This window comes from Coenobita brevimanus, chromosome 31 (genome assembly GCF_032717465.1).
Source record: "Coenobita brevimanus isolate Jiangsu-jjx chromosome 31, ASM3271746v2, whole genome shotgun sequence".
Taxonomy (NCBI): Eukaryota; Metazoa; Arthropoda; class Malacostraca; order Decapoda; family Coenobitidae; genus Coenobita; species Coenobita brevimanus.
This window is the reverse complement of record NC_136984.1, coordinates 471,993-485,726: the sequence shown is the minus strand read 5'-3', so window position 1 is coordinate 485,726 and position 13,734 is coordinate 471,993. Positions and strand designations below refer to the sequence as shown.

The following is a 13,734-nucleotide window of genomic DNA, read 5'->3' as shown; positions in this document are numbered from 1 at the left end:
ATTGTTTTCTCATCCTTCTGCCTGTGAGTGACTATACACTGAGTGACAAGCCAAATGGTTTCCTGTACAGTGGGGCACCAATTTTCGCGCCTAATTGGGTCCAAAAATAATGCGCGAAAGTGGAATTAGCGAAAGTTGGGGCATTGTCTTTATGACAAAAAGGCTAATTGGTTCCCGGTTATCCTAAAGTAACATCAGATTTTCGTTTTCACTTGCAATACAGTACATCAAATCACTATTGTACATTGCATTGTGAGATACAAACAATAAAAACTGTACAGTACACATTATATGAGGAGAAACATACCACAGAGACCAGGTTGAGGTGTTTAATGGATGTTGGGGGTAAGTATCCGAGGCGCGTGGCGGGCTTATTTAGCCACGCCAGACGTATTGGCGCCACCTCTTGCTGCCTCGCTACCTCTCTCTCTCTCTGCCTCCTCAGATGCAACTTGATGCAACACTTCCACTCTGTGCTGAATTTCCCTTTGTGGTAGGTTCTCTTGAACAAATGCATCGAAATCTTCATCCAGGTTAAGCTCCTCTATGGCACTGGAGCCAGCACGCTCGTACACAATGGCGGGAATGGGTGGACAGAGTGTTGACATGACGTCATTCAAGATGGCGGTGGGTTGCGGGCGGGCGGTGCAGGAAATTCAAAGTTCAAAATATTGTCCCAAACCCAAAATTTGTAAGCGAAAATCGATTTTTTTCAAGCGAAAGTGGAAGTTAGGGAATATTTGGTGCATGCCGTGAAAGTGGATTCCGCGAATCCTGCTGTAGCGAAAGTTGGTGCACTACTGTACACCAGGAAACTATTTACTACGGTGGGTGATAACCATATAACCAAATTATGACGCCTGGTGGTTTAGTGGGTAATTACAGCACTCCAATTGGATTGACCTTGTGCAGGTTTATATCCATGTGGTGGTTGGGGTTTACTGCTCACGTAATGCCACTCAGGGATAAGTGAGGCTGGTCACTCTCATCTTAAATGTCAGGACCAACTTGCCTAGCCCCGGATTCCTACCCTCCCTGTAAGGCAACACAGGATTAGATGATGGATGGATGGATGTATCTGTGAGACACATGAAACTTACATCTCGAATCTGTTCCGCAGATAACGCTTCTGGCAGGTCCTGCTTGTTGGCAAAGACGAGAAGTGTTGCCCCAGCCAGCCTCTGAAACAAATACCCAGTAAGCATATCTATACAGTGAGTGGAGAGGTAAATGGATGAAGGTAGTGTGAGTTGCAGGGCGGGGGATGACTGACAGCACAAGGTAGGGTGATATGGAGGTGATCATATAGAGTAAACTGAGAGGTAAACAGATGAAGGTAGTGTAAGCTGGGGGGAGGGATGACAGATGGCACAGGGCAGGGTGATATGGAGGTGATTTGTTTGTGGCTCAGAACTGAGTAGAGAGACAAATGAATGAATGTAATGTGAGTTAGAGGGAGGGCCGAATGATGGCACAAGACAGGGTGATTTGGAGGTGATTTATTTGTGGCCACCCCCTCTGGTTCACAGCTAGCAAGGCCAAGAACTCCTCAAACTGTTACACTTACAATTTCTCCCTCCATTCTCTCATTAGCTATAAGTTTTCCCCTTAAAATACAGTACCCACCTCCTCTTCCAGCAGTTTCTTCAGTTCCTGTCGGCAGTCACACAATCGGTCCACATCGGCACTGTCCACCACCCATATCAGTCCATCGGTACACTCAAAGTAGTTGCGCCAGTACGATCTCAGCGAACTCTGCCCCCCCACGTCCCAGATGTTCAGACGGTACCTGGGAGGATGGACGGGTGGTGACGATGTAAACACAGGACAGTGGAAATGGTTTGCAAAGTGAATAATTATACCCACATATAGAGTGTTTATTATCTATCTATTGCCAGATGCCATAATCCCAAAAGGGGTGGCCACAAACAAACCACCTCTATGTCGCCCTGTCCCCCGCCATTTCACTGCCCTGCTCCCAGCTCACACCCCCCTCTCTCATATACCTCTCCACTCCATCCCTCCATCTCATCCTTGGCCTCCCCCTCCTTTTCACCCCCTCCATCTCACTCACATACACTCTCCTCATCAGTCTCTCACTCTCCATCCTCTCCACATGGCCAAACCACCTCAATGTGTTTCTCTTAATGCTTCCTATCACATCCACATCCACACCACAACGCTCCTTCACTTCCTAATGTCACTTAACAGTACAAAATCACACGCAATACTCCAACTTACTCATATTTATCCACCTCATGTTCAACTGTCTTGATATTGAAGCCGTAGGTGGGTGAGATGGTGCTGATGTCCTCGCCACAAAACCGCTTGACCACTGTCGTCTTCCCTGCATTGTCTAAACCACTGAAGGGACTGTGTTAAGGAGTATTATCAAGTGCTGAAGTGCAATGATGTGAGAGAGAGGGATGTGAGTTGAAGGGAGGGTAGTCAAATGACAGAGAGCACTAGTAGCAAACCCTCATCCCTTTTCTGTCTACCTCTCTAATGCAAGTGTTAACTGTTACTCCCAGTCCTTAATTTATGCAACAGGTCAACTCTGGAACTGTCTCCCTCTGTCTGTATTTCCTACTTCCTATGACCTCCAGTCTTTCAAACGCAGTGTGTCCAGGCATCTCAAAATGAACGCATCTTGAATTTGGCTCTATTTTGTATTGTTTTTGTTTTTTCTTGGAAGAAATGGTTTGTGGGCTCCTGGCCTTTGGTTCCTTCTTCCTTGCATTAAAAAAATAAAAATAGAAAATATGGTGATTTGTTTGTGGCCACCCCTTACAGGATAAAGGCATCCAGCAATAGATACAAAGACAGATATAGCTGTCAATATTATCAAGAGTTTGGATGGAGAAAGAGGGAGTGTTTGGCCTTGTTAACTGGGTAGAGTTTTGGTAAGTTTCTCCTATACCTTTTTTTCCCTTGTTCTCTACATCCTACCTCACTCCATCCTTATGTGTGAAGAATGGAGTGGTTGTTGATAATGATGATGATAATGAAGATGAGGATTCCTTTAATATAGTGGTGTCAAATACTGTTCCTGCCATCAACTGAAACAATTTACTCAAACTCAGGGAGCCATTTTGCAGTGCCCACCATCACTTGAAATATTTTACTCAATCGTAGGGAGTGATTTTGTGGTTAATTAACACTTTCAGCACAAGATATCAACCTGCAGCTCAATAATATTACCTGCAAATCGTATAGAAATATTTACCACCTGTTACTATTACAACAGATAACTAGCACATCTTGGATTTACTCTTTCATTCGTTACCAAATATACATTACTGCGTGTCAGAATTCATATAGCAAAACAGTACAGCATATAATAAATGAAAATAATTGACAGGTAAAACATTTCTTGTCCCAGTTGGATGCACGAGTCGCTCCCTGGCAAAAAAGGATACAGCATCAATAGACGAACTTCATGCTCCTTCTGCTTCAGTTTCTTGAGGATGCTGTGAAGCCCCATCCTCGCCTCTTATCTTTAAAATCAGGAGGTTCTTGAGTACCTCGAAATGTCACAAAAATCAAAATTACCCTTCACTTTACGTGCAGCGTGACATGACCACAACTGTCACCTGGTTTGTTTACGTCCCTCATCAACGTGTTCGGATCCTTGTCAAATAAAACACTAATTTATATATGTAAATCGAAAAGTAAATAGAACACACCTTCATAATAAATTGTACAAAAATATGTTTAGATACATTATTCAGTTGTTCACCATATAGAGACGAAACTGGACCAAAAGAAAACTAATACGCATTGCCCATTTCATTAAGAATTTTCAAATACATAATTATTAAATGCCAAATTTAGATATGCTTATGAAGAGGTTTAAAAGATACGTCGTTTAATCTATTAGGCAATGGATAGGAGAAAGAACCAAACTAAAGGCTCGATGTGTTTTGGTTATGGCGAGGAAGATGCTGAGGGACGCCTGGATTTTTACCCTTGGGATCTAGAAATTCACGTAATTCCACCAAAATGCCGATGACCCACGCAGATATCGCTAAATTGAGGGTTGTGGACCTCAAGGCAAAGTTGGCCACCTTTAACCTGCCAACACACGGTAAAAACCCCGAACGTTTGCGAAGGTGAAGCTGGCCGTATTGCATTTCCTGATAGGTCGTGCATTTTACCTCATTTTCCATTCAAGTTTTTATTCCATACAGATCAGAGTTGTTGGGTGCAGAGAAAAAGCAAGGCAGGATCTACGCTAGGAATATGGATCGTCAGTAATGATATAAACTGTCAAATTAGGGAGTTTTTGAGGAAGGGGTCTGCTATAATGCATTAATGAATTATGACCACCAGGTGAAAGGAGGGTTAAATTACGTGTCACGGGAGGCAGGTAAAATCCTTCCACTTGCTCTAAATCCTAATCTTAATTCTTCCTCTAAATCCAAATCCTCCTCCTTTTCCTTGGCAGCCCATACACACTCCTTGTCAGTCTTTCACGTCGATTAGTTTGGCAAATCTATCCTAATAACTGCCATAAATGTGTTGTATTATTAGAGACTGACTAGGAGAGTGAGTGAGATGGAAGGGGGGTGACCGAGGATGAGGTGGAGAGGTATATGATGGAGAGGGAAGTGAGTTGGGGAAAGGGCAGCGTGATGGTTAAAGACAGGGTGCCATGGAGGTGATTTATTTGTGGACACCCCTCAAGGGATTGTATATAGACAGACAGATAAGTAGGTAGATAGATAGATATGGGTAAGCAGATAGATAGATATGGATAAGCAGATAGATAGATATGGATAAGCAGATAGATAGATAGATATGGATAAGCAGATAGATAGATAGATATGGATAAGCAGATAGATAGATAGATATGGTAAGCAGATAGATAGATAGATATGGGTAAGCAGATAGATAGATAGATATGGGTAAGCAGATAGATAGATAGATGTGGATAAGCAGATAGATAGATAGATATGGTAAGCAGATAGATAGATAGATATGGATAAGCAGATAGATAGATAGATATGGATAAGCAGATAGATAGATAGATATGGATAAGCAGATAGATAGATATGGATAAGCAGATAGATAGATAGATATGGATAAGCAGATAGATAGATATGGATAAGCAGATAGATAGATATGGATAAGCAGTTAGATAGATAGACAGACAGATAGAGAGGTACAATTGATAGATATACTGTAAATTAAAAATGCTTTCTCTCTCTCCAGGGCTAAAAAATGACCTAGTGGAGCGTCTTCACCAGCATCTCGTATCATTAGGGGAAGCCGAACCACTCACGCAGTCCGAACAAGATGCTGGTAGGTTTATTATTATTATTATTGGCATTATCACTTATTATTATTATTATTGGCATCATCACTATTATTATTATTATTATTATTATTATTATTATTTTATTATTATTGGCATCATCACTATTATTATTATTATTATTATTATTGGCATCATCACTATTATTATTATTATTATTATTATTATTGGCAGCATCACTATTAATATTATTTATTATTATTATTGGCATCCACTATTATTATTATTATTATTATTATTATTATTGGCATCATCACTATTATTATTATTATTGGCGTCATCACTATTATTATTATTATTATTATTATTGGCATCATCACCATCATCATTATTAACATTATTGGCATCATCACCATCATCATCATCATTATTATTATTAGTTATTATTATACATTATCATCAGTCATCATCAGTATTATTTTTTATTTTTATCATCATTATTCATTATCATTTTTATTCATTATTAATATCACCACCACAACCAGTCATCATCAAAATTAATGTACTGTATATTAAACAAACAAGGAAGGGTAATGGATTGAATTAGTTTACAGAGAGGATGGAGAGTGAGAGACTGATGAGGAGAGTGTATGTGAGTGGGGTGGAGGGGGGGAGAGGGAGGGGGTGACCAAGGATGAGATGGAGGGATGGAGTGGAGAGGTATATGAAAGAGGGGGGGGGGGTTGAGCTGGGAGCAGGGCAGTGAACTGGCGAGGGACAGGGTGACATGGAGGCGATTTGTTTGTGGCCACCCCTTACGTGATTAAGGCATCTGGCAGTAGATTGATAGATAGTTTACAGTATGAGAGGTAAGCAGTTAAAGGTTGCAGTGTTTCAGTAATTTATATACTGCACAGTTACAGATAGATACAGATAAACCGACATAGGTAGATTCATTCATTCATTCATTGCCAGACGCCATGTACCCGGTATCCCAAACGGGGTGGCCAAGGGCTTAGAGTTAACTGTTTTACAGGGGGGGGGCACTAATCCTCCACCAACCGCACTTGACACGTAGGGAGAACGTTATGCCAACAGCATCTGGTGTTCCCAGGCGGTCACCCATCCAAGTACTAACCAGACCCATAGGTACATAAAAAGTTAAAAATGTTCTCCAGAAGGTACACCATTGTTCAACTCTCATAAAATCGTGCATTGTGAGCTTCAGTCCTTGTCAACACCATTTTCATGAACCAGATTTATAGATAGATAAATATAGACAGATAAAGTGTTCTCCAAAGTAGATAGATAGATAGTCCTCCAATAGTACATCATTCATTTTTCTTCTTGCACTACAATAGTCTTCGTCATCCCCATCTTCATCAACCCGATCTTATTTCCTTCCAATATATTTCAGTAAAGCCAGACTCTGCCATGGACGACGATGGCCCGCCAGGTGTTGACATGAGGGACGAAGGTGGAGGAGGGGAGGGAGAGGGCCCACCGGGGGAGACGATGGCCGAGGAGAAGAGGGAGGAGGAGAGGATGGAGGAAGAGCAGAGGTCGGATGCCAATAAGGGACAACAGGATGAACTGCTCAGGAAGGCACGGGAGCAAGAGGAGGTTTGTGCATTTAACTTTAGCGTCTGTACTTCCTTGGCCTGTATGTGAGTGAGGTGAGGGAGGGGGAGGCCAAGGATGAGCTGGAGGGATGGAGAGGTATATGAGAAAGGGGGTGTGAGCTGGGAGCAGGGCAGTGAAATGATGGGGGACAGGGTGACATGGAGGCGATTTGTTTGTGGCCACCCCTTATGGAATTAAGGCGTCTGGCAATAGATAGATAGATATCGCATCCAGCCGGCTCTTATATCCTGCCCTGCCCACAGATGCTGAACCAACAACACAAACTTGAGGAGGAGCGGCTGATGCAGCACAAGGTGAGGGAACAGCAACGTCTCCTGGAGCAGCAGAAACAACAGCAGGAACTGTTCAGGCTGCAGCAGACAGCACTGATGGAGAAGCAGAGGGAGGAGCAGGAGAAACAGGCACAGCTGCTGAGGCTGCAGAGGGAGGCCATGAAGCAGAAGGATGAGCAGATTACAGTAAGTGCACAAGTTTATGCTGCTTTTGCCCCAAGTTCATCTGAAATGTGAACATGCTGGACTGCGTGCTTGAGTTAATCCTCTTCCACAGTCCACCATCTTCCTTTCAGAGGATAGGAAAGAACTTGAGGATATTGTTTAACTAGGCAGTTGAGCTGCCTGGTTATACAAATGCTATCACATGAAGGCATCCCTTTCCAGTACCTGGGGACTTTCCTCTGCTGTACCATGTATCTGTAGATCACTAAACTCTAAAATCACCAATTCTGGACGCCATCTTCCCTCTGTGCTGCTTCTGTAGTCAGTTCCTGGTGATGTAGAGGGATGCTTCCACACAGTGGCATCAGATTAACCCGGTGGATCTGCTGCCTAGTTATGCATATTATATCCTTCATCTCCCTGCCCATCCCACAAAACGATGATGGACTGTCAGAGTAGGGCAGCATCAGCCTGCAGATCACTGAGTCACATTTCAGGTGAACCTGGAGCTACACCAACTGGTAGAACAAGTCAGTTCATAGACGGTTAAATCACATCATTCCCCAGCATGGTTAGGATTAATTTAAACCAACATGGCTGGTTCCACAGGCATCGGGTAATCAGTATATAGGCCTATTAGTTACACTTTTCTTTTACAAGATTTCCTTTTACCTTTTCCTGTATAATTTATGTCAAAATTCAGTAATGCCAGTTTTAGTTGGAGGGTTTGGTGGGTGGGGAGAGCTATTTCTTGCCTCTTTGTATCTATATGTCACTTAACACTTTAGAAGGTGGCTGGCACAGACCAGCTGGCTTATTGCTGTTAGCCTCTTATGTTCTTGTATATATTTCAGCATGGTGGTCCAGGGGTTGGTGTACCAGGGGGAGGTCCAGGTGTTGGTGTACCAGGAAGTGGTCCTCCAGGTGTTGGTGTACCAGGAAGTGGTCCTCCAGGTGTAGGTGTGCCAGGGGGTGGTCCACCAGGTGTAGGTGTGCCAGGGGGTGGTCCACCAGGTGTTGGTGTACCAGGGGGTGGTCCACCAGGTGTTGGTGTACCAGGGGGTGGTCCACCAGGTGTTGGTGTACCAGGGACTGGTCCTCCAGGTGTTGGTGTACCAGGTGGTGGTCCTCCAGGTGTTAATGTACCAGGGGGTGGTCCACCAGGTGTTGGTATAGCAGGGAGTGGTCCACCAGGTGTTGGTGTACCGGGAAGTGGTCCACCAGGTGTTGGTGTACCAGGCAGTGGTCCACCGGGTGTTGGTGTACCAGGGGGTGGTCCACCAGGTGTTGGTATAGCAGGAAGTGGTCCTCCAGGTGTTGGTGTACCAGGGGGTGGTCCACCACGTCCACCTGGCCCAACCTCTGTGGCTCCAGGTGGCCCGGGTGTGGGAGCTGTGCCCGTCATTGGACCGCCAGGCGTCAAGGCATCTGTGGTGGTGCCCCCGTCACCACCGTTCCCCCCACGACCTCAGGGACCAAGGGGCCTGGCTGGTCCTGGTCCAGGAGGCTTTGCTGGACCAGGTACAGTATTGTGTTTACAGATATCAAGCTTCAGAACATGGCATGAATGACTTCATATACCTCATTGTTGGCAGTTTACATTATACATTGTGATATATGCTGTTTATATCATGTTAATAACATTGTATTGGTGACTTCCACGAGGATAATAAGTGTTGTAAGTGAAGGAGCGTTGTGGTGTGGATGTGGATGTGGTAGGAAGCGTTAGGAGAAACACACTGAGGTAGTTTGGCCATGTGGAGAGGTTGGAGAGTGAGAGACTGACAAGGAGACTGTGAGTGAGGAGGAAGGGGGGAGAGGGAGGGGGAGGTCAAGGATGAGTTGGATGTAGTGGAGAGGTATATGAGAGAGGGGGGTGTGAGCTGGGAGCAGGGCAGTGAAATGGCAGGGGACGGGGCAACATGGAGGCAATATGTTAGTGGCCACCCTTTATGGGATTAAGACATCTGGCAATAGATAGATAGATGATAATATTACCATACTAAGAAAAATGAAACCTTAAAAGCCACATGGAATACATCTCCCAGTTATGTGCAGCTGTGACTAAAAGTTTGCCAGCACTTCTCCGCTGACTGTCGTGGTGGTAGGTGTGAGATGAACTGTTTTGATATGATAGCAATATGAAACACAGCACAGTATGAGACGGAAGGATGCCCTGTGCTGTTTGGGGTGGAATGAGAAATATGGTAGGAAAGACACCGCTAAAAGGACTGTCATGGCTGTAGAGTATGAGATTCCATGAGTAACTACACAGATTTTATCACTTATTCTGGTACCAAACTAAAGTGCATACAAACTTGAAAAAATTTGATTAAACAAGTGATTTCTGAATAAAAAGTTCACCAGATTTGACACTTGTAAGAATTAACACCTTCTTTGTATACTTTTCCAGGGCCAGTGCAAGGTGCTGGTCTGTTAGGACCTGCCCCGGGGACAGCACCCAAACCCACGCCATCCACACCACAGCCAGCGCCACTCAGACCACCGCTGATTCAGGCCACCGCACCACGCACCACCGCCGCACCTCTAGCCGGCCCTCGTCCACCTACCACCATCCAGAACACACCACCTCGACCACCGGTACCTCACGCACAGCTATATAGTATACAGGGTGGTGCATGTAGTGTATTGCTCTTCTTCACTGGGCAATTTTTTGTGTTGCACGGAAAACTCAGTCATCGTTTTCAGCGTCCATCCTGCATCATTTATACATTCCTTTCCTACTCCCACTTTGACACCCTTGCAAGAATTCAGTCAGCATTTTCAGTGTCCCTCCTCCAGCATTTATCATACTCATTTCCTACTCCCACTTTGACACTGTTGGAGGGAGAATTCAGTCAGCATTTTCATTGACCTTCCTGCATCATTTATACACTCATTTCCTACTCCCACTTTGACACGCTTGCAAGAATTCAGTCAGCATTTTCATTGACCTTCCTCCATCATTCATTATACTCGTTGCCACACTTGCTTTCACGTCAATGCCCACATCGACAGACTGAGCCATCCCCATGATACATAAGATACTGCCAAGTGAGTTTGTACTACTATACGGTACTGTATATGAATCACTCTATACTGTACTGTAGTTCATTGATTTATTGAGTGCCTTTAGGAAATAGAAGACCTGTTGTAGCCCAGATTGTGACTTTGGAAATACAGATTGTCAAACTTAGTGGCCTTTGAGCAATTGATGATCCTAAAATGTTAATGGTGTTTGAGCAATTGATGATCCTAAAATGTTAATGGTGTTTGAGCAATTGATGGTCCTAAAATGTTAATGGTGTTTGAGCAATTGATGGTCCTAAAATTTACCAATCTTTCTTCTTGTTCCGTGTCCAGGGTGCGGGATTACTAGGTGCCGCCCCCTCAGGCATGGGACCACCCGGAGACACGAACGACAAGGGAGAAAAACCGCCGCCACTGATGTCCCTGCAAGTGTCGGCCCCAAAGGATGATTCCCCGAGAGAGGTCAAGCTGCCACAAGCGCTGGAGCAGGCCCTGGCATTCAAGACTGAGAGAGCCAAGCAGGTACAGTGGGAGAGTAGTGCTATGCAGGGTAATTTGAAACTTGCTGTGGGATAGAATTTAGCAGCAATGTACAGTGAGCACCAATAGTCGTGTCGCGGTTTTGTCCGAAGATTAAATGTAACTCATGAAACATTACGAAAGCCCTAACAGACGGCGGAATATATCAAGACGTTTAGCTCGAAGGCTCGTGTTTTCGCCAAATTTCACGACACGACTATTGGCGCTCACCGTACAACCAGTCCACACTCAAAGGTTTAGAATGTGTTGATGTAAATAGCACCTCTAAGCCTGAAATTTTTCTGACTTGGTTTAGGTAACATGTGTGATGTTTCTCCACAACTGACTCAACTTTTGTAACTCAACAGATGTTTTGGTTTCTTTCCTTTGACTGGACTTTTTTTTTTCTCCCTCCCTCCCACCAGGTTGGTGTGAATCCAGAAGATGTGGAGAAAGTGGAGAGGGAGGGGCTGGCCAGAATGGAAGACCTGACCAAACCGACACAGCAGACACCCCCGTCCCCACAGCTGCGGAATGCCGTGCCCTTGCCGAAATCCCAGGCGCCCTTCATCCCCCAGGCTTATGAGGAGGAGGACGAGGATGTAACGGAGGAGACGCCACAGAAGAACAAGCAGGAGAAGAAGAAGAAGAAAAAGAAGAAGAGGAAGGGACGCCACCATTTCCAGGAGGAGCTGGAACAAGAGAGGGCGGAGCAGGGCAAGAGGGACAAGGTTGAGGCGGAGGACTCGAATATTGAGATTGAATACATACAAGACTCAATCGACCTGGACATTACGGACCCCAACTACCGCCACTTCACCAAGATCTTTGAAACCTTCCGCATCGCTGAGCCGGAGCTGAAGCCCGAGGAGGAGAAAATCATGCCTAAAACTGAGATTCCTATGATAGATATAAAGAAACTGGGGCCCAAAGTACCTGGTATTCCCCTCGATGACGACGACGACGACGACGACATGAAGAAAGAAGAGGACGACAAGCCGAAGTTATCAAAGCGGAAGATGAAGCTGCTGAAACGGATGAGCATCGCCGAGCTGAAGCAGACAGTGAGTCGACCGGATGTGGTGGAAATGCACGACGTCACTGCCAAAGATCCCAAGCTTCTGGTCCACCTGAAGGCCACAAGAAACACAGTGCCCGTCCCCCGTCACTGGTGTTTCAAGCGCAAGTACCTCCAGGGCAAACGTGGTATTGAGAAGCCGCCGTTTGAGCTCCCGGACTTCATCAAACGCACGGGTATTATGGAGATGAGGGCAGCACTGCAGGAAAAGGAGGACCAGAAGACACTAAAAGCCAAGATGAGAGACAAAGTCAGGCCTAAGATGGGGAAGATTGACATTGACTACCAGAAATTGCACGACGCCTTCTTCAAGTGGCAGACCAAACCCAAGATGACAATCCATGGAGACCTGTATTATGAAGGGAAGGAGTTTGAGACTAAGATGAAAGACAAGAAGCCAGGGGAGATGAGTGATGATTTGAGGATCGCGTTGGGTATGCCCGTAGGAGCCAACGCCCACAAGGTTCCCCCACCGTGGCTCATTGCTATGCAGCGCTACGGCCCACCCCCATCCTACCCCAACCTGAAGATCCCAGGCCTCAACGCCCCAATACCAGAGGGATGCAGCTTTGGATACCATGCAGGTGGCTGGGGCAAACCACCTGTGGATAACATGGGTAAACCTATCTATGGTGATGTATTTGGCACACAAGGCAAGGACTTTGACACACCCTTAACCGAAGAGGAGGTGGAGAGGACGCTATGGGGTGAGCTGGAGAGTGAGAGTGAGGAGGAGTCTGAAGAGGAGAGTGAGGAGGAATCTGACGAGGACGTGAGTGGGTTGGTAACGCCGGGTGAGACTGGGCTGGTGACTCCCTCTGGCATCAGTTCCCTGCCGGCCGGTCTGGAAACACCGGATATGATCGAGTTGAGGAAGAAGAGAATGGAGACCGAGATGGAGGGAGGCGACACCCCTGCCCTGTACACCATCCTGCCAGAGAAAAGGACGGAGACCATGGGTAGGGCCATGATGGGGTCCACACACACCTATGACATCTCTGCGGCGGCGGCGGCTACACCAGGGGCAGGGGGTGGCGGCACTAGCAGTCGAACAGCTCCTCAGGGGGTGGAGGTGGCCCTGGACCCCTCAGAACTGGACCTGGTGGACACGGACGCAATGGCCGCAAGATACGAGGCCACGCTGAGGGAGCAGCAGAAGGGCGAGGAGGAGGACTTCTCAGACATGGTGGCGGAACACGCAGCCAAGCAACGCAACAAGAGACGAAAGCAGCAGCAGGACCAGAGCAAACCAGCCAAGAAGTACAAGGATTTCAAATTCTAAAGTATCATTTTGAGTAAGACAGTATACGTGTACAATATTTCAAACAGCAGCAAGGTGAGAATAAACTGGAAAAGGAGGACAGGGGTTAATTCCAAAGCATTATTTCACCATTATCAACATCTTCATGATCATCCCAGCCTCATTTCCCCAGCCAAAGATGGAGTGAGGTAGGGGCCAGAAAGGAGGAAACGAGCAAAACATAATGGAGAACCGATCAACAGCAGGCCCAATGAACCTGGCCACACGCTCATTCACGCACCATTCGAGCCCCTGGAATCCTGGCCACGTAACAGATGGATTTCAAATTCTAAAGTACCATTCTGAATATGAAAATATATTTGACACTTTAAATGACACTATAATAAAAGGGACAGTTATATATTACAGGTATATGAAGTTTCCTCAGCTGCTGGTCAGTCAGTTAAATCCTACACTCCTAATATCTTGTCTGCAGAGTTTGTTAATGTATAATAAATAATAAAAACTC

General features: G+C 45.6%; 2 protein-coding genes across 4 annotated transcripts in view; one reads left to right on the top strand and one right to left on the bottom strand.

Moving 5' to 3' along the window:
* The window catches only part of LOC145395491 (ADP-ribosylation factor-like protein 2), a 176,805-nt gene extending 173,218 nt beyond the window's left edge, over positions 1–3,587 (bottom strand). For both annotated transcript variants that reach the window (XR_013896619.1, XM_080269097.1), the window contains exons 1-4: positions 3,420–3,587; positions 2,242–2,364; positions 1,627–1,789; positions 1,101–1,181 (exon numbers count right to left, since the gene is read on the bottom strand). Coding sequence is in view for 1 of the 2 variants with exons in the window: in XM_080269097.1 (XP_080125223.1) it covers positions 1,101–1,181; positions 1,627–1,789; positions 2,242–2,364; positions 3,420–3,484 (432 nt within the window). In the remaining variant the exon portion in view is untranslated. The remainder of the gene's footprint in view (positions 1–1,100; positions 1,182–1,626; positions 1,790–2,241; positions 2,365–3,419) is intronic.
* Positions 3,588–3,928: 341 nt separating this feature from the next.
* Positions 3,929–13,722, top strand: Sf3b2 (splicing factor 3b subunit 2). 2 transcript variants are annotated; one of them, XM_080269083.1, is made up of 8 exons: positions 3,929–4,087; positions 5,215–5,304; positions 6,675–6,880; positions 7,144–7,359; positions 8,193–8,859; positions 9,752–9,939; positions 10,702–10,890; positions 11,313–13,722. In XM_080269083.1, exons 1-8 carry the CDS (start codon positions 4,003–4,005, stop codon positions 13,245–13,247), a joined length of 3,576 nt encoding a protein of 1,191 aa, XP_080125209.1. In that variant the 5' UTR covers positions 3,929–4,002; the 3' UTR covers positions 13,248–13,722. The 2 variants fall into 2 exon arrangements, with proteins under 2 accessions (XP_080125209.1, XP_080125210.1); XM_080269084.1 differs by having other exon boundaries at positions 3,979–4,112.
* The last annotated feature ends 12 nt before the right edge of the window (positions 13,723–13,734 follow it).

Bases quoted from the DNA above. Each gene is read 5' to 3' on its own strand.
- Sf3b2 (XM_080269083.1), top strand. From the start codon at position 4,003: ATGCCGATGACCCACGCAGATATCGCTAAATTGAGGGTTGTGGACCTC. The intron at 5,305-6,674 runs GTAGGTTTATTA...AATATATTTCAG, and splicing joins GCAGTCCGAACAAGATGCTG to TAAAGCCAGACTCTGCCATG. The intron at 9,940-10,701 runs GTACCTCACGCA...TTCCGTGTCCAG, and splicing joins ACACACCACCTCGACCACCG to GGTGCGGGATTACTAGGTGC.